Consider the following 21450-nt stretch of genomic DNA (forward strand, 5'->3'; position numbering starts at 1 on the left):
GCAGTGACTTTAAGATTTTCCTTCTGCCCAATCTCCCATGAGTCGCCTTGGGCAGCATCTATATACTTTTTTTTCTTATGCTGCGTATGCCCCCATATCGGAGAGATTCTCTCAAAGCTTCGTGTTGGATATAAAGTAGATTTTATAGGGCTTTACTCTCATTGTAGACTTTTCACCTACATGCTCTCCATGTTGTGCACTGTGTAGTGTACAGGCAAAAGTCTCCAAAGCTCCGCCCCTTTGCGCGCGCAAAGTGCTGCATGGCCGCGCCTCTCGTGGCTCTCTGCAGCACCACAACCGTGTACGGTGGATGTTATCTTTTTGTATCACATTCAGTAGTCACTGTGCCATTGGTCAGTGTAGTCAGGTCACGTGGTACTCCATCGCGCAGAGGTGCCTCTAAGAAAATCAAACTCTCAACATAGTCACAGGGCAGAACCGTCGCGCGAAGCGGGCACAAAAAGGGCCACCAGGGAGAGAGAGCCGGAGTAGAAGAATTGAAAAAAAGGGGTGACTTGTGGTGAAAGCCGAAAGTGATGGGAATTTTCATTTGGACACACGACTCACCCACCCCGTGATCCTGCAGTGCCCCCATACCGCGTCAAATGCACACAAGTGGGCTCCACCAATGCTCTGCACGACAGTTGCGTCTCTCATCTCATCGTGAACGGTTGTCTGTAGGCCCCCGTGTAACGTGCGATTTGTGAAGGTGCCCAAGAGTGAAAGTTTTCTTTTTTTTTTTCTAAAATTTTTCTCCCCATTCATTGCTGTAAAAAAATTCCTCGATCCTCAACAGTGCTCTTCTTTCTGTGTTACAATGGATAATGATCCGTGATCAGTGATCGCCCCGTCGGGATCGGCATTTAATGTACTTACTATCATACAGAGAAGAAACTCTGCGAAATGGGACCGAGAAGAGGTGTGAGCTAAAAAAGGCATTTTTGCACACATTTCAAAATCTGGAAAATTTGAATGGTGTTTAGCAGTGTGAACAATATGCAAGAGAAGTGTAATAGTCTGGACCCACAAATGGGTGCACAGATAAAGTCAGAGTCTCCAATGAATGCCCTCCAGGGTATTCAACCGCAGCAGGGAGCACAGCAGGGGCAATTGGGGGTGAAGCTGGGAGGACAGAACTGTGATAAGAGAGCTGATACGGCCTATTGGATGACCACCGAGAGTGGTTTCATCAATTCGCAGCCCTCAATGGCGGAATTCCTCACGCATATTGGACCCGAAAGCCCCAAAATGGGACCTCAGGGCTACCCCGTTGTGTCCCCGGATGGCATGGATGGGGTACCTGAATACCCGTGGATGAAGGAGAAGAAAACAGCTCGAAAGAGCAATGCTCAAGGTTAGTCATTCTAACTTCTTAAAAACTTCACCTAAAACCTGACCTAAAGCTAAAGTGGAAAGTCCTTAAAAATTCATTAAAATTATTAATTTAAAAATGAATTCAAACTGGGTGTTAGAAATTCTTAGAATTGTTCGTTAATAGAATTTTGTGATTTCTTTATTACTTTGCATATACAATATATTTTTATATTTTATTTGATTAATTTTTCCATGAGAATTTAAAGTCTTAATTTTTCTTTCAAATGTCAGACTTTAACCGTTTCTCCGCCCTCAAATTCGGTTTAAAATATTTTATTAATTGTTTATTTATTTCCGGATTAAAAGCCATATCAAGTAAAAATTTAATTATAAATTTTGGAAAAGAATTTTCTCATGAAAAAAATGATGAATTAACGGTTTTTTATAGGACTAAGGACGTAAAGACTTTAAGAGAAAGAGGGAAAGATTTTTTTTTATTAAAAAAAGATAATTAAAAAATTATAAAAAATATCTCAATTGAATTAAATAAATTTAATTAAATTACACAGATCTTTAATCTTTTGATTGAAAAAAAAAAGTTTTTTTCAAAATCTTGTAGCATCTATTTTTATTTTTATTTTTTATCCTTATTTGAAAGAGTTTTTATCTTAGCCCAGACTAGGAAATTTTTTTGTTGAGGTTCAGTGCCTCAAAATAAGATAAGAAGTCCTAATTATTTTCATAAATTTTAAATGTATCTGGTAGAAGAAAGAGCTTTAAAACTTCTTAAAAGAAATTTCAAGAATTTTGTAAGAGATTTGTCTTTTCTAGACAATTTGGAAATGAAACTTATTGAAAATTTTGAAAAAAAAATTCTAGAAAATATTTGGGTTAAGAAAATAAATAACGAAAAAATTGTAGGTAATAAAGATTATGTAGTTTCCAATCTCTTAAATAAAATTTTCATTTTAATAAATATTTTATAGAGCGATGCTGAGCTGAATTCATTCATTTTTATTTCATTCATAAGGTCCTTTTAAAAATACAAAAGAACAGAGAGGGGCAAAAGGTTAAGGAAATAGGTTGAATTTTTCCAATTTAAGCTTGAAAAACACCCATTTTGAATTTCAATTGAATTAATTCGAATTAAGAAGGATTTCCACCCTCAATCGCGACCTTTTCGGGGCAATTTTTTTGGGATCTTCTCTTTCGGCATAAGAACAAGTGGCGCCTGGAGGGAACCCACTTTCTATGTGCCATGCCCTGCCGAGACAGCAGCAAAACTATTATTTGCCATCATTTGTTTCACATCATCATTTCGCTGGCCCTCTCACTCTCCATGTTACTTGAGACAAAGACGCTGCGCTAAGATAGATAGAAGGAAAAAAATCCCCTCCTGACTTATCGAACTTCATTTGTTATTCACGATATATCTAACAAAACAACTGATGAGCAAATGACGAAATCCGTCCGGCTACCCTATTATTTCGATTCATTTGTCAAAATGTTGAAAAAACATTTCTTTTATTTTGGTTATTGGTATTATAGGCAACCTCTCTTTGTGCCGACCTTTTGTATATATGACCGAGCATCAGGTTGTTCGTGGTTGCCTCCGGAGCGATTTATCTTCCTCCCTTTTTTTTTCTTCTTCTTCTTGCCGCCCATCCCGATATATGCAATTAATATTTTGGACAAATTTCATTTCTCTCTTGAGAGAGTCTTGCAATTTTTCCCGAACCTGGGAACTTTTGCGGCTCACCTTCCCGCCCTCATTTCGTCGTGAAGTTGTGTTTTTTTTCCTTCTTAAAGTGAAATGTGGGTGATAAAAAGTACGGTGATGGCTCGTAAAAAGAATTTTAAGTGCCCCATTGACGGCATAACTCCCCCATCCTAAGCTTCTGTGGCCAATTTGCACCACTACATGGGATGGGGGTGGCAACGATGGACCGCGAAGTTCTTCTGCGCCACCCTCTTGAGCACATTTCATGATGAAAATTAAGAGTTGTGTAATTAGTTCCTTTTATAAGACACCAAAACACTATATAAGAAGAGACAATCCCTTCGTTATGATCCTCATTATGACGTCTGTCGTTCCACGAAAGACAGCTCCCGCCTAATTGATGGATCTCAGAGAAGAAGGGGGGAGCAAGTTAATAAACCATAAAAGGGTTTTCCCTCATTCTTTGGCATTGAACAACAAAATGCAATTTCCAAATTCGATACCTTCCCAATTAAATCTCATACACTTCAACTTCTTCAATCTACTACGCTTCTTTTTTACGTCCTCACGCTGTAATTGAGCATTTAGCGCCGGTAAATCTCCCCAAAAAGTTTTCTCACAAAGCACTCAACGGTCCATATATTATACTTACAATATACCGCACAAGACCTCATGCTGGGAATAAGACAAATGATCTCTTACGCAGTCTTTCTCCGCCAAATTGAGTCTTTCTCCACAAGGAGTTAGTCCTTCGTACCCATCAGGATTCTCTCTTTCCACGGTCATACGCCAAATAATAGATTAACATGGGAACGATTTGTTTTTGCGGGTGGTGGAGGACTTGTAAAACCAACTTATCTCCTAAATCGTGTCAACAAGGGTATTAATCTTCGGGCAAAAGGAGCGATTATCGTGTGTGTGTGTGTGTATACTGGCATTTAATTGTAAGGCGACCTTTGTTCATCCTTCGCAGAATGACTGTGTCCTGCAGAGACGATTTTGATGGTAAAAGGAAAAAAAATATTTGAGGGGAAAAATATTTTTTGGACATTTCTTTAATTTAAATTTATTTGAATTCAATTTTAACTTGTGAGGAATACCAAATAATTCTTATTATTTTGTTAAAAAAAATTAAGAGATTTAACCCTGTCGTGTTTATTGGGATATACGCGGTCCCAAAAGTAAAATAATTTACTCAAATTTCATTTAACTATTTTTCTAAGTTGGTAAAACGGTAAGTTTCTGTAGAAGACGTTTTTACCAAGAAATGTCCTCTCAAAGCATCCTCTGAATAAATATCATTTCATGTGGTCGTGAAAGGGTTAATCATAAGTTAATTGAGCAATTTTAAAATATTTTTAACAGTTGGAATGATTCTTTAACTGTTAATAATTATTTACCTGAAAACTAAAAATGATAAAGTAACGAAATTCCAAAGAAGAATATTTTTTATGTTTTGTGAATGTCCTTTTAATATTATCATAAAGATCCAAAATTTGGAGTGATTCAAGTTTCTTATTCCAGTACAAAAAAAACTTTATTTCCGCTAGAAGAGATTGAGTTATTGTTTTTACCAAAAAATCACAATTCCAGTATTTTTACGCCTTCCAGCGACGTTTCGAATTTGAAGAAAAATTAATTTCCTTTTAAATCTCTAAAAAAAATCAAAATAAATATTTTTTTCAACAAAATTAAAATAAGAAATTCGTACAGATTTGCATGTTAAATTTTTCTAATTACAGTGGGACCCCAGTACAACGACCGCTTGGTTATACTACTCTTGCGCATTGAAAATAATGAGTGTGAAGAGTACATCCGAGTGGTCGTTGTACTGGGGTCCCACTGTAATATCTTTCCATTCACGATCATTATCTCGAAATTCCTCAAGATCAACTCTGATCGGTATCCAACTGTGGTAGCAAGTTTTGGGCATTTTATTTGCTCAACACGCCCAAAGTGTGACCCTCATTGATCACCTCTGGGGCCCACCTGAGGGGCATAAAAAATCACCAAATCATCCGATCTCATCGAAGTCACACCAATAAATTTATAGCTCAATTACAACGAAGCATGAGATGATTTAGTGCGGCGCCTTTTTGAATTAAATTTATGATCTCCATTTGAGCATCTGTGTGGTAGCATTGATGGAATTGTTTGGTATTTCTTTTCCTGCAATTTCAACCATATAGACTCAAAAGTGTGGCCGGGAGTGAATTTTTAATGAAAACTCCCGAGGAAAAAGGAGCGGGAGTCCGTGCGGCTAAAAACATTGAGGAGAGTTCCACAGCGTAAGGATGACGCTTCAAAAATGCACATTATAATTAAATTAAGGGGATATAGTACAAACCCCCGGAGAAGTGAAACCCTGCCGAGATTTTTAGAAACACTCTCCGGGGATATTTTGAACAATGTTAAATTGTTCGCGGGTTATCTTTTCCATAGAGGGTTGGTTTGAAAATAAAAAAAAAACAATGAGGCGACCGCAGAGCTGCGCACGGGAAGAATAAACCGGGGAATAATGTAACAATTTTCCTGTCCGTCATCGAGGGACGATGGACGGCAAATTGGGGATTTTCACTTGTGGCGAATGGACGTCAGTTGAAACGTGCGGGGCTCTCTCGGAACAGGGAGAGCGGGAGGGGGTGGTGATGTACAGGGTGTGGGTGTGAAAAGTAAAATGGAAGTCTCGTGGAGAAAATCAATACGGCATCGATTTTACGTCAAGAATGACACGATGGGGCGGAAGCTAATTACTCAACTGAGCACACCGTGATGAATTATGTACTCTCCCCTATATATAGCTCATCCTTGCACGATGGGACAACCAGGGCAGTTGCATCTTCGGATTGCCACACGAACCCTTTTTCCCATTTCGTTTTATTTCTGAACATTCAAGAAAGGAAAAGAATCGATTTCACGCTGAAGAAACATCATCGTACAAAATTTCAATTATTTGCCAGTTGATCAATCAAAGTCACATCCCTTCCTTGATCCCATGTTTTACCATTCCTTTGATACCCACAAGATTGGCTCCTCTGTTTCTCCCAAAAACCAAAAAACCTGTGAGACCTCCAAACTATCCTCGCGCAGGAAGATTTGAAAAGAAATAATTCCCTTCGTGGTCATAAATTTAGCACAAGAGCAAAACTGCGGCATGTGAGGGATCTATGAGGGCATATAATCGTTTATCATCCCCTATCGTTAAATCGCATCAGCACACACATATGAGAATGTGGCTGTCGGAGCAATAAACATAAACATAAAATTCCACGATTCTTCCACCCACATACGAGGGGATATTTTGGGAGCATCAGACACTTAAGGGGTTAATACCATAAATCCTGGAAAAAGCCTGTTGATTCTTTGTTTTTGGGGGGAAAACACACATCCGTGTTTGCACTCCGGATTTGGGTTTCAGCAGTAGGAGCCACTTGAAATGAAGTGGACCAGATTTCCTTTGTGTGGGAAAATGATCAACAAGCATAACATAACATAAATGTAGTTTATGAGTGTTGTGTTGGTGCGTAAAGGGAAATTAAAAGAAAATTATTTTCAAGAGATATTTTCAAGGATATTTTTTTTAATCTGTATATTCTTTTCAAAATCAATAGAATTTTATTCTGTTTCTGCGTTCTTGTTATGTAAAATTCATTCAAAAAGACGTTCAATTTACATTTTTAAGAAGAAAAAGGGCTTTTTTCAGTCTTCTTAGAAACTTTCTCGATGAAAATTTAAGAATTCAAAAATAAGTTCTGTTAAGAATGTTTTTGGAATTTAAGTCAGAATAACTTCATTTTGGGCGGAATTCACTATTAAGACGGGCTTAAAATATTAAGTCGGTCTTAAGTTTTAAGTCAGTTTTTTTAAGTCGAAAAGAAAGAACTCGATTTCAATTATCATATTTCACCAAAAAGTCACGATTTTTCCTTTTACTAAATAAAATAAAAAAAAAATAAAAAAAAAATAAATAAATAAAATAAAATAAAAAAATGAAATAAATAAAAATATTGTAATGAAGTCCTAGACTTAACTTTTATAAATTTTTTGTTCTCTATTCAATTCAATTTAAGATTTATTTTTAATCAAATTCAAGTTCTTTAATCAGAAAATCTTACATATTTTCCAGGAAAACTCAGGAAAATCCAAGCCTGAATTAAAAATTTTAAATCAGACTTAAAAAACCGACTTGAAACCTTTGGACCAACTTAAAATTTTAAGACCATCTATTATGGAAAATTTATTTAAGAGAATTTTTCTCATTGAAAAATATACAACAATATGAACGTCTCTTTGAATGATTTTTTTCATAACACAAAAATAGGCCAGAATAAAATTCTATTGTTTCAAATTTGTTCTAAATATTCAAAAAATATTTATCTATTAAAAAATAATAAAAAATTTTATGAAAACAAAATATCTTTTAAAACATTTTACTCTAAAACGTTATCCTGTGGAAAATGCCTTTGAATTCTTCCCAAATAAATTCTTCCTTTTATTTTTCAATTAAATTCATTCTTAAACAAATTGAACACCATTTTCCCTTCATAGATCGATATGGCTCGCTTATGTACATTTAAATTCGCGCACTTGCAACCTCAATCCGCGGTTAATTCCACCTCATCGCAGGGGCTCCACTCATTCCTTTTAATGAAAAGCCATAAAATTAAGAAAGTGTTTAGTGAGGAGAATCAATTCAATTGAGTGCAGAATAAATTCAATTGTCTCGTCAAAATCCGCCTCTTCTGTGTGTTACCACGAAGAAGTAAAAAAAAGGAACCTCCTAAGAAAGACCTGCAAACATTTTAATATAAAACGCGAAACGAAGCTTCGAAGGGAAATTCCTTTAAAGTACCCCCACTTCCTGCTATTTTGTTCATCTTCACCATTGTGCCACTGCGTGGGGGGTGGAAATGGTGGATTAGTAGAGAGTTATCTCTAATTTGTGGAGGATTTGTGATGTCATTCTTTTCTCCGTTCCTCATCTACCCATCTTTTGCATTTTTCCACCACTAAGGGTGGCTCCGTGCTGTAAGGGACGGTGGGTGGGTGTAGGTGGATGAACGAACGTTGGAACAAGGAGCCACGAGAGAGAGAGAGATGGGGTGTATGGAATCATAGAGAGGAAATTAAAAAGAACTCCGCAAGTATTTTAAATTAAAACCGATTTTCCCATCGCGAAGAGACGCACATATTAAATCGAACTTTGAGTGACACATTTTTGATTAGATTCACCCCCAAATGCGAAAGCTTCTCAAACAAAATCGATTTCGTTCATCAAAACTTTTCTTCACTTCTTTTTTTTCTTTTTTATTTCCTCCGTGCCACTCTCTCTTCCGCCCAGACATTCGGTATGCTTTGGACGGGATTTCAATTCAAATTGCAATTACAACCTCGCCCCACCAACACAGTCAGGCGAAGAAATTCAATAATATGAAAGCTCAATCCCTTTTGAGCGTGAATTTTCTCCGTATTTTCTTGGAATTTCTTCAACGAAAAATATCTATGATGGTGTATGGAGAAAAATATCTCATGCTCAAGAGGTTGAAGCACTTTTCAATGCCACCACAGCGCAGATGGGTATTATTCGACACATCCTAGCGTAACTTGGGCAAAGAAAAATATATATCATACGGTGCGTCAAGGTAACGGTCTTGTTTGTATTATTATCATCCACAAGTCATACTTAATATAGATAATTTTCGTACCATCAGACGTGGAAACTTCATGGTCTGATTCTATGTATTTATTTGGATAAACTTTTTAGAGCAACCATCACATTAGAGATGACAAAAAACCCCCCCACAAGAGTGTGAGAATTAGTTTTTTTTCATTCGCGAAACGCTCTAAAAGATCAACGAATATGTCTTGTAGTGTGTGAGAAAATACAGTAGATGGTTGAATGTTTGCCAATTTTGTGCAACCTTCTGATGTATCTACAAATAATTATATTGCTGGAGAATGAATAAAAAAGTCAACTTTCACACAATCCATCATATGTGTGTTGGCCGTCATGGAGGGTTCGTAGTTCGAGGGATTTTTGGAGTTGACGACAAATCACCGCGCATGACAAGCTCGTATATATATCGTCTTGATCCACGGAAAAATCTTTCTATCCATCCTCAAGCATCTACTTTCATCAACGTGGGATATCATTCAACGCAATTCCCAATGATGGGTCACACATTGTGAGGGATAAGGTCACAGTGAAGAGTGATAGATGACATTGCAAAGCAGAGGGTTGCACACGCATGGATCGAGTTGAAATGGAATTAGGCAATGATAGAGATTCTATAAAGATTAGGATTGTTAAAAAGGGATTTGAAAGTTAAGACGGATTTCTGTTGAAGCTAAATATTTGGCAGTGTATGCTAGAAATATATGTATAGAGACTCTCTCTAGCTAGCACGTGATGTATTGCATAACATTCTGAGCGAAAATAATTTTTAATAAAAAAAAAAAGTGAAAATTTAACTCAAAGAATTATTTTTAAAGAAATCATCTTGATTACCAGGCGTTTCCACTGTAATATTTTATATAGAGCATTTTTTTTATTGAAATTTCAAAAGCTCAAGAAATATTCCATAACTACCAGGCGCCTCCATTTCGTTTCAATTCTGATTTTATCAATTCTTTAGTAAATAAATTGAGAAAATCTCTCCATTGTATTTTATTTAAATTAGTTTTAAGAAAATTAATACATTCTCTTTAATTTTTTAAGCATATCTTTTTAGATTTAAAAACTCTTTCTTGACTACCAGGCGCCTCCATTTCAATTGAATGTTATTTATAAATTCTTTTGAGTTATTGGATAAGAAAACACTTTTCTTGTAATTCTTTTAACCTGTATTTATCAAATTTAGGACATTTATTTTTATTTAAAATATTTTTCGAAAGCTCAAGAAAAGTTCTTTAACTACCAGGCGCCTCCATTTCGTTTAATTTCTCATTTTATAGATTTTCTTTAAATTTCTTTGGGGGAAAATTAAGATGTCCTTTTTTTAATTTTAAACATAATTGGTAGGTTCAGGATAATTTTCTTGACTACCAGGCGCCTCCATTTGATCAAAAGCTCATATTTATATTGAAATAAAGCTCCCTAAAATTGAATTTTAAGAAAAATCGTATTGTAAATAATATATTTAAAGAATTCTAAAAAAAAAACAATTTCACTTTAAAAAATAATTCAATGCGAAAATCTCAGTTTAAACGATTTCAAACAGCACACATACTCAAAAGCTGGGAGTGAAAATGGGGGAAATTCTGCATAAAATACCACACAGAGTGGCGGAAAATGTTCCTAAGTAGTTGAATGACATGCAGGAGTTTGGGTATGTATAAAGAATTAAGCATGAATCCCACTAACTATTTACACGATATGTGTTGATTTATTTTCCAACCCTCGTATTACCCGGAAGTGGATGCGAAGATGCTACAGTAGGGATGATTCGCAGTTGACACGTGATTCCGCGACTATAAATTACATTCAGGCCATGTTATACGTGTGCGGGGGTGCAAAAAAGGGGTTGACATCTCGTCATCCCTCCATTTCCACACACAGATGCCAACCCCCTTCGGCGCTTTTCGGCATGAAGACATAAAAGTCTGTACTGTATCCTTCGTCTCCGTGGTGTTTGTCATCGTGCGTCTCTCTATTTATAACACTTTCCGCCAAATGGAATGTTTATCTACTTGTTTTATGCTCTTATGTCTCTCATTTTTTCTTCCCTCTCTCTCTCACACTCCCATGATGAAAATCTTATGCGGGGAAATCCACAGAGTATTCAACAGATTTTTTACAATTCCCCGCGCGCATCATTTTATAAATGACAACGCATTACAGTGTCCTCAATGGGAGAGAAATATGAAATATTTGCTGCATATAAATTTCAATTTTTATGAGAATTCCACGTAATACCCTCAAGGTTTTCCACGCGCAGTTGCAAAAAATAATATCTCGCTTAAATCGCGCGTATTACGCCAGAGAGGAATTGGGCGAGCTAAAACTGGATTAATAAAATAAATGAAAATAAAAGAAAAACTCCTAAATGGAATAATTTGAAATTATATTCTCTTACCCCCAAATTGATTGACAAAATGTTGCAATTTTGTCGGTATGCGTGGAGCTTTTTTGGTGGCATAACCAGGCAGAAGCTCATTCATCATGCAACTTTTTGCCGGTGGAGGCTATACAAAAATTTAATATTCAATAATTTGATGGCATTCAAGTGAAATTGATGCGTGTAATTGAATAATTTACTCAATCGTTGACCATAAAATTTTCCCGCCATTGATAGACGGGCTTTTTTTCTCACATGGAATTTTTGGGGCCCTTCCGAGCTTGACCACGTCCAAAAAAAACTCCACAGTGTTGAGCTTTTTTTTCCGGTATGCCCGCAAATTGTGGGAGATCGTTTTTTTTTCTTCTCCAGCAGCGCAAATTCACCACAGAAAAAAAATCCACTCTTTTTTCACAAAGCACAATATCTGCCAATTCCATGCTGGGAAAGACATTGAGTCATTTACGTGTATTTGTAGATTAAATTAAACGCAAAATATCGGGCGGAACAATAATTTCCTCAAAAAGCCTCACACCCCATTTTTCCAGAGTGCGGCTTTTCCCTGCAAAATGGTTTGGAAGGGAGGGTTGGAGGGAGCGGTGATCGGAGGCACTTTGGAGCGGAAATACCCTCCAAAGCCATAAGGGTGGTGGGATTTCCACACCGCGTAAGGATTTGTGTGTGTGCAAAAAAGGGGGAGTCATTTAAATCGAACGAAAATTTATACCCCATAAAAATTTTCAGCACCCACCGGGCTTCTCGTTCGACTATTTTAAACGTTTTAAATGTGAGATAAGAAGACTGTTGTCGAAATAATTTATGTGCGACGAACATTGCCCTCTCAACGGATCCCATACACCGCAAACGGCACCCCCTTTACAAACTCACCCTGTGTTTACACCCTCTATCTACTTTCCTGTTCGAGGACTCTCCGAAATTATATATTAGATATTGTATGTATGTATATAAATACACACAAAGGATGACGATGAGAATAGAAAACTAATCGAAATAATGTTTTCATTTTAATAATATTAGGTACAACATAGAGAGAAACTTTTACATTCCATGTAAAATGTTTACTAATAAATTATTCTGAGACCGATTAGGACTAAAATAAAAGTCAGACCTAGAATTTGTTAAAGTAAACTAGAATCCTGAACTAGAATTTTATCTAGATTAGAATTCTAGATCAGGATTTTATGTAGATTGAAATCCTGACTAAGATTCTATGAAGACTAGAACACTAGTCTAGGATTAATTTTAATTATATAAAAGACTAGGATTTTTTTTAAATCTTGCCTAATTTAAGTAAATTCTAGATCTAGCATTTCTTTTTTTTTTCAAATCAATCATAAATTAGAGAAAAAATGATCAGATCTAAAAATTAATCTAAGATTTTGAGATAAATTAGAACCTTTTCTTCTAATATTTTATAAATTTTTTTCCAAAGTTAACAAATTTATGCTCCTCAACATGATTCATAAATCATGCGGTTCCACCATTAAATTCAATCTCTATTTCCCATCATTTTGATCTCAAAGAAAACTTCCTCAAACTCCAGCAAAATTTTTAACAATTTTTTCTCACAAAGTTGAATAAACTTTTATATTTTTTATTACCAAAACATTTTTCTGTTGAAGAAAAAACAATTACATAAACATAACGAGAATGCTGGCGGACAAATCGTTCCCAAAATCACGCTGAACGATCACCAAAAGTGTGTGTGAATCGTATAAATGAAACATTTAGCATTTTCCTCTGTAAATGACTCCCCAAATGGCGTCCATCAGCCACACGAAAAAAAGTGTCTTTTCGGTTAAATTTCTTAATTATCTCATGATGTTTTCACGTTTGTTTAATTTCAATTTAATGCTTTACATTCTGATCGTGCTTTTTGCGATCTCCATCTGCATGATAGGAGGTTATACGCGATGCCATAGTCTGCTGAAGGTTTGTTTGGGGTTCGTGGGAGGAAGGAGGAGGCAAAGAAAAAGTGGAATTGTGGGCAGATGGAGGGCTAAAAGAGGGAGAGGCGGAATGAAGGAGGAAGAAAAAAGAGAAAATAGATGAGGAAGAAAAAAGTTCTCATGTGGAAGGAAAGTCGCTGAACCAATGAAACACATGACGCTCTCCATGGTTCTTTTGGCCCATGACGGAGGCACATACTGGCGAGGGATGATGATTCCCCCTTCGAATGTCCACACCTACTGTCAATCAAGCATCATCCCTGAGCTCTCTGACACATTATCTCCGGGCGTACGATATACATGGGGCGAGATTAAAGCGGATGGAACGTTCGAAATGGAGGAGGATCGGAGCTGCCTCAAATAAATTGGTTCTCTCTTGATGAAGGAGATTTTGAGATTAATTTCGGCGCAGCTTCGAGGAATCATTTGGCCCTCAAACTATGTACAGTCTGCAAAACACTTCCGATGGGTGCGAGATTGCATGAGAAATGCCACATTGTGAAGGGAAACTTTGCCATGTCCCCCCGTTCGATCAACCACCATTAAGTCCACACAAAATCTTCCAAGGCAAAACTCTCCGGCAAGACACTATCGAGTTTATGAAATATTTTATAGTGAAATAATGAAGAGAGTTTGGGGTGGTTTTGTTGCGGATATTCTTGTCTGTTTTTCTTCCATTTCCTTTTAAAGTTTTGTACCACAAGAGATGGGAGCCGAAATTAAATTAAAGGACGTGCAGTTCTAAGACTGTGTTGGGTACAAATAAACGTTAGACTTAAAATTAAGTAAATTAAACTAGAATCCTAGACCAGGATTTTATCTAGATTAGGATTCTAGACTAAGATATCATCTAGAATAGAATCCTAGACTAGGATTTTTCTAGACTAAGATCCTGGATTAGGATTTATTTATTTTAGCTCATTTATAATTAACGAATTTTTGAATTCTTGCCTGATTTAACTAAATTCTAAGTCTGGCATTTTTTTTTCAAACCAGCAATAAAAATAAATAGTCAGACCTAGAAATTAGTCTAAATAGAGATAAAGAATTTATTTGAAATTAGAAAAAGTTCTTTAAGCTTGATTTTAAAATCAAAATATTAAATAATAAAAAAATTTTTTAACTATTTTAAATTACTTTTAAATTTTTAAAAATAACTATTTAAAAAAATTCCCCACGTCAGCTCACACCACACAACTCTCAAAGAGAGAATATTTTGCAGAAAAACCCAACGGACTGAATCAATTTATTTAAACTCATGGAGGGACGCGAAAAATGCGAAAGAAGCATTTGTCCTAATCAGGCGAGGGTTCCTCTTAGTCATTTTTGACTTTGAGGGCAGAACCATTATATTTTTCAGGCTAATTACCCCTTATCCGGTTTAAAGGAATACCATCAATGGTAGAAGTCGACCGACTAAATTTCATATAATAAATTCTTGTGCCTGTCTCTCCTCCGCGTGTCCTTCCACCGTGTGCGCGCCAAATCTCACCCTCACAAACCCATCTCAACCACCATATTTTCACCCTTATCTCTGTGGAGGGAAGACAAAAAAAACGAGAGCGAGCACACAATGAAAAACGGGCACTTTTTAAAGGTTGAATTATTAACTTCTCCCCGACACGGCCAAGAATGCCATTTAGAAGCTTGGAAGCACCCACCAAATCGCGCGGTTCCATTGATTGAGATATTTCATTCAGTGATATGAATTTCTCTTCTTCACCCCCCCGCTCCCTTCCCGCCAAGGGGCAATGAGAAATTCCTCGTCTGGGAATCAGTCGTCGCATGGGGGATGAAAGGCAAGAAAATTGTATTGATTTGCCAAAAACTCACCCCGCGCACGCCAGAAAAACTCAAAGTCATTTTCGTATCATCAAAATATATGACTCAATCATGATTTTCATATTTCGCCATCGATATATATTTTTCCTCGCATTTCCACGGGATTTTCTCTGCATTTCCGGGGGTGGTGATTGTGGATTTTTGAACTATGTACATTTGGGCACGAACTGGACCATATGTGGCGAGACTGATTATTTCTCATTGTCCGATGACCTGTTTCTCCCTTTTGACGCCAAATGCGACACTTTTCCTACCCAATACCTCCATTCTCTCCATGCCTGGAAACCCTCATTTTGACCACCATCACCCTACAGTACGATATGCAATTATTCAGGCAATTTTATGCTAAAAATTCCCTACTAATAGGCATGGAAATGGATTTCTCCCCCGGGGGCAAACATAAGAATGTTTTCAATAAGATAAGAGCGAGTTTTTCTAACAAGAAGACAGTGAGGTGGGATTTTTATCCATGGTGGGTAACTTTTAATTCACTCGCCTTAAGAAGTCAAGTAATCGCAAGGCACAATCTTCTATATTACTTCATAATTATAGAGAAAGAGAGAGGATGGAGATTTTGCAGGAAACACGACAGTTTCACAGTGAGATTTTATTGGGCTTTAATTAATAGTCTGGTCGACTATTTAACGTGGATTTGCAATGTACTTCCGGGCAAGTTAATAAGAATCTTTGCTTGTATTTGATTTAAAGTTATTTTGTTAGATTAAAAAGATTCTATATAGACAAAAAAATAATAAAAAAGATTTAAGGGTAGGTTTTCTTAAGCAGAATTTGAATGAAGATCAATTTATTACTTCTTCTTTTCTCTACAAAATCATAAAAGGAGTTTAGTCGTTTTAGTATGGAAAAATTTCTAATTGAAGGAAAGAATGAGGACTAAATTAGTCTTGTAGAAGATCAGTAAAGAATAAGATATCGCTAAAGGGAATTTCCACTAGAACTAGCAGGAAAAATTCAGCAAATATTTGACTCAAAATGCAAATATGACGTCATCATTGTGTTTTTGCTTAATTTTTGAAAAAATCTTCAGCTGCTATTCTCAGCTGATCTCTATTAAAAATGAAAGATCTCTTTGTTGATTTCTTATTCCTTTCTTGTTCGTGATTTCTTGATTAAACATTTCCAGAATTTTTCTTCGAATAAAGAACTTTTCGATGATAAATTGACTAAACTCCTTATTCTTCAATCTTATGACATATTTATTTTATTTTATTTTTTTTATACTTTAATTTACAAGAAAATTAATACAAAACATTCCCGGGATAAAATCTATTAAATTTTATTTTATTTACCAGATTTTCCTCATCTTAGAGCGAATCTGTTCACCATCCCTTATATAATTTCTTTCAAATCCTCAACACTTGAAGGAAGCAAATTGCATTTCAAAATCTCCTGATTAAGTTGCACAGAAAGTATTCCGAGGACATCCTCTGTGTGGGATAAATAGAACAGGTGATGAAAATTGCGAGTAATAAATCAGAAGTTTAAAGATATTTCCATGCAATTTTCCTACACCCACACAATGTCTTTGGGAACTATTAACCCTTTCACCTAATCGCCCAATTTGTACTCAGGGCGACGACAGCCACCCTCACCCAGTGGCAGAGGGAGTGTGGGTGGTGGGTGGCAATCGCCGCAGTGAGACAATTTGCGGCCACGGAGGCAAACACATGTTAAGGAGCTGCCGCTAAACCGCGACAAGTGTATATTGTGGAGCACTTTACACACCCCAAAACAATGTCATTTATCACCCTTGACTTGCCACCCACCCAGGTCGCCACCTCAAATCTCTTCAACACTGGAGAAATGGGATGGTTTTGTCTACACGGAGATCCCAAATTTGGTGCACACACACACATTTCCGTACGTCGTCTTTAAACATCACGATGTTCCACCTTAAGATCTCCGCATGAAAATGGGATAAATTCCACGTGGAGGTGATGGAGGAAGAAGAAGAAAAAGCCTGGCAGGGGATGCTTGTACGGCGGGTGGAAGGTGGAATATTTTGGGGATGGAAAATGTCTTTGGGGAAAAAAAGTGGAGCAAAGGAAGGCGTGGCGTCTGGCGGGGGGAAGCAGCAGCAAGAAGGCTGATAAATAAAAGCGCAAACGAGACGGAAGTTTCGGGGGAGCAAAGCATGAATGCTTAAAGGTAAACGATTCTTTGGTTTCTTCTTCGTTTTATTTTATATTTTCATCTCCGTGGGTTCCTCTCAATTTCCTGGCTGTCCAATTTGAGCCAATTTCGTGTGATCTCTTCTGGCACAACCCGCGGGATATCTTTCGTAACATCCCATCGCAACACACAAACATCTCTTGATCACCAATAATTTTATATCTGACCACGATTTTGCCATTAAACTTTATTACGATTATTTCCTCCATGGCTGTGGATGGCTTTTTTTCCACAACATTCCCCCGCCACTATGTCATGATGAATTCCAATTTTACCGTCAATATACGATCATCCAATTAAATTCCTTCTCTCTTGCAGCATCCCGTGGGCTGTTTTTTTCTCTATTCGTTTCATCTCGCTTTTAAGAGTTTTTATTTACCAGAGAAGAATAAAATTTAATAATTCGTTATTAATTTTTTTTACTCAATAGATGTGAAAAAATATGTTCTAAGAAATTTTGTAGGATCCAAGAAAACAAATTAATTGAGCCAACAAATGCTCAATCATGATTGAATCAATCAGATTGATCAATTTTTGATCAATTCCTGGTCAAATCTGTTTGTTCAGTGATTGATTCTCTTTCCCCTGTCTGTTTTCAAAAAAAAAAAAACAGTAGAACCAAATATATAAGCAACAAATGATTTTGTGATTGATCAAAAATTGATCAATAATTGAGCAATTATTATCTATCAAGTAGATCGATGAAATTTTAGTTTTGTTTGAAAAAAATGAATTTACAAATAAAGTCAAAAAGGTCGAATTTAGTACATTTTTCTCTACAAGAGCTATGCCTCTATTTTCCACGCAAATTGATTTTATCAATAAAACAATATTATTTTAGCGGCAACGTTTTTTTTTTTAAACAAACAACAGAATCGTGCACAAGAGCACAAGAACTTGCTATATACAGCTCTATCTTGCAACACTATCTCGTTGTTGTGGATTCACTCCGCCCCCTCATTGCCCCCCAACGGAGGTGGAATGGGAAGATTTTTACAGGAGAAGAAGAAGAAGAAAAAAGTGCGATTTATGGAAAATCATCATTTCTTAACTCATTCACACAGCATCACCTGAGGCGGGAAAGGAGAGGTGCTTTTTCGCTATAAACAATCTCCCATCTTGTGGAGTGCAGTGAAAAATATTTGTTACACTCTACTATGTAATTATTGGTCATTTATTCTCATTTTGCGCACTAGCAAGAGAACATGGTTTGCATATTTATATGCTGCACACTCCGTCAAAAGCTATACGATGAGTTGACTTTTGCAAATTGATAGGTGGAAAGTTGACCTGTAGAGGTGAAAAATAATCCACACACACGGAGGAAAATTCATCTGACACCAATTTCATAGAGAAAAGCTGGAGATTTCTGTGAGTCTAAAGCAAAATATTGTTTAGTTTGGTCGATGGAGGCGCCTGGTGAAAGCTCATATTGCAAAGAAATTTGAGGTGTCGTGCAGAAAATTACTCTCAGCTTGCACTGAGTTTTTCCCCAAAAGCCATCCTTTGCGGGTATATCGTGACAGGTGAAAATGCCCCGCATGTGAGAGGGAAAATGGGCGCGCAGGAAGAAACGACGACGAGGGGGGGAGCAGAGCAAAAAAAAAGGGGCGCCGTGGCAAAACAGACCGGCATGTGGAGAGGAGAGAAACATGAGCCTCAATCATGTGTAATTACAATGAACGTGTTCGTGTCCATGTTGAATTCAACTCAATGATGTGTACCTATAATGTTTGAAAAGGCAAAATTATAGCCTTCCAAGTCAGCTCCGTGGCATTTATAGTGGGCCCGGGAGAGTGGTTGGATTAGACGGTTTGTTGTGGTACCAAACGCTGCCAAGGGGGAAGTACTCTTTATTTTTTTTCCTTTCCATACGCCATGTTTTCTCTGCTGCTCTAGACCTCAACTTATTTATTTTTTTTCACACAAAAAACTATAAGAAAAAAAACTCCCCAAAAAGGAACCAATGGGAGTTGCCAGGAAATACCAAAAAATATCACCCAACAATTTTGTCAAATATTGGGGTTTTCTTGAGTGAAGAAAAATGTTATTTCTTCTTCGAAAAAAGAAATTTTTTATTCTATCTATGAAGGAGAACCTTCAAATTTTATTTATTATTATATTAAAAAAGCTTGAAGAAGGAAAATTTTCTTTTGAGAATTGAATGATAAAACTTTTAAATTTTTAATTTTTAAATTGAGATTTAAATTAACTCAAAATTCTTCATAAATGATGATTAATTTAATTAATTTTAAATATAATTTGATGAAAATTATTCGGAGTGTAGTTGAAAACTCAAACCAAACCATCCGAGAGTTGTGTCCTGTTCAACGCACATGCAGCAAATTTATTTAATGGTCACTTCTACCTCTCACACCATCTTCTATACTCTAAAACACCCCCCGAAGAGATTCCATCCGTGGATAAGGGAAGTTGCAGTGGGTGCAAAAACCCAAGAGTTTTCTCGCCTCAGCAGGGTGTCCTGTGTCGGGGACTAAGAGGGTGTCAAAAGGGCACACACACCCGACCACAATGTGAAAGATGACCACCATTTATCTTTTCCTTGGTGGCTGCACAAACTTGGCCACCACATATCGCCTTCCCAAAATTCCTCTCAACTTGCTATTTTTATAATTATTCCATTTTGTGTGTTTGTGGTAATTTGATGAAAAGTCTGCATCACACAGGGGGTGATGAATTCATTGCGGGGGCGAGTGTGAGAAGAACAGCCCTCTCGTACCATGAAAAATGATATAGGAAATCCCTCAAAAGGTGGTTGATGTTTTACATTAAGTGACCACATGATAAAGACACCCCAATTTCAGCCCCTCAGAACCCTCGAAATGTTTTTATGTTAGTCCAAAACTTGCAAACAGGAGAAGAAATTTCTCCCGACTGGAGCTGACAAGCACAGAGTTGGTATTCAAAGTATTCTTAATTTATAGATAAATACTTTCTAAAATTTTTAATAAAGATCCAAAACATCCATAGAAGCTTTGAAAGCTCTCACAAAGTTCAGTTATTTCTCTCCTTTTAAAGTCTTCTCAAGGAATTAATTTTCTGAAAATGATCCTCAAGGTATGTTTTGTCGCATAAGCAGTTTTTATTACATAACATACTTACGGGATATTCAATGTACACTTTTTCCCTCAATTCTCTGCATAAAACATCACAATTTCCGGTCAATAAATCTTCAGATCAAAGCTCATCAAGGGAATTGAGATCTCACAGCAACGATCTGCGAGATGCTTGATTGCATCCGCGCAGCTTCCGCGTGTCCCGCCGTGTGTGTGTGAAAATTTGAATAATTCTCACGTGGGGATGGGCAAACAACAACAGCAAAAAAAAGACAAGAGACAAATTACACCGCGAGATGGGCGCAGAAAAAGCTCCCACCTTTGATGTGACCGTCCGGCTGCGCGTTGTCCGTTTTGAAATTTAATTACTCGCACCATTCTCACTGAGCTTCATCGCACAAGCTTTTTTTTGCTTCTCAGTGCATCGACAATTTATTAAAATTGGTCATGGGGGCGTGTGTACCACTCTTTCACTGTCTCTCACCCCAAAGAAGATCCTCCACACAACGTACCTTTTTGTATCCGCGCGGTGTTCTTGCAGAGAAAAAAAAAGCTACTCACTTTGGAGGAGAATTAAAAGTCGAGTAATATTTATGTGATGGCAATTTATCAAAAAACGAGGTACATATCAAAAACCCACCGCGGTTGAAGAGAATTCAAAAATACAAAAAAAAAACCTCCCGTGTAATATCTCACAGAAGTCAATTCTCTGTGCGCGGTTCTCTGGGCAATCAGCTGCTGGATCCGAACCACACGCTTCCATTTCGTGGCTCCCCCTAAAAAAAAAAGACAGAACGAAGTATTGCTTAATGAGAGACATTTTTCCATTTCACAGGGCAGAAAAGTCAATTTCTGCTGCTCCAAATGCTCACCGCCCAGCTCTCAGGTGATCTTGTTACGGACCTTCTTCTCAATTAGGGCCACTGGCGTTTGCTCTGCAATTGTTCGGCATTTCTTCTGTTGTGCCGCCAAACGTATTGACTTGAAGCAGTCGCGTTCTTTTGCAATCTTTTCACACGGAAGTCCACCAGCTTTGTGGGGTGAATGTGTGGGAATTTCTCATTACCTCTATTTAATTAACCCTTTCGCGTCCAACGTGAAACATGAAAACATTGAAACATGCATTCTTTTATCACGATATTTATTGTGTGGATGTTTTCAGGGGTTCCTTTTGCATGAATTTGATGCATTGGTAACTTGGAAAAACAATTAAATTCATAAATAATTGAAAAAATAAAATGTTTCACGTTTGGGTCAGCGTATGACCCAAAAAACGC

At 36.9% G+C, this 21450-nt stretch overlaps 1 protein-coding gene across 2 annotated transcripts in view; it reads left to right on the forward strand.

Moving 5' to 3' along the window:
* Window positions 1–334: 334 nt before the first annotated feature.
* The window catches only part of LOC129787876 (homeotic protein proboscipedia), a 37613-nt gene continuing 16497 nt past the window's right edge, over window positions 335–21450 (forward strand). The window contains exon 1 of one of the 2 annotated variants that reach the window (XM_055823701.1): window positions 335–1354. In XM_055823701.1, the coding sequence (XP_055679676.1) occupies window positions 973–1354 (382 nt within the window). In that variant the 5' untranslated portion in view covers window positions 335–972. The remainder of the gene's footprint in view (window positions 1355–21450) is intronic. The other variant, XM_055823702.1, reaches the window with a different exon arrangement.

This window comes from Lutzomyia longipalpis, chromosome 1, assembly GCF_024334085.1.
Source record: "Lutzomyia longipalpis isolate SR_M1_2022 chromosome 1, ASM2433408v1".
Classification (NCBI taxonomy): domain Eukaryota; kingdom Metazoa; phylum Arthropoda; class Insecta; order Diptera; family Psychodidae; genus Lutzomyia; species Lutzomyia longipalpis.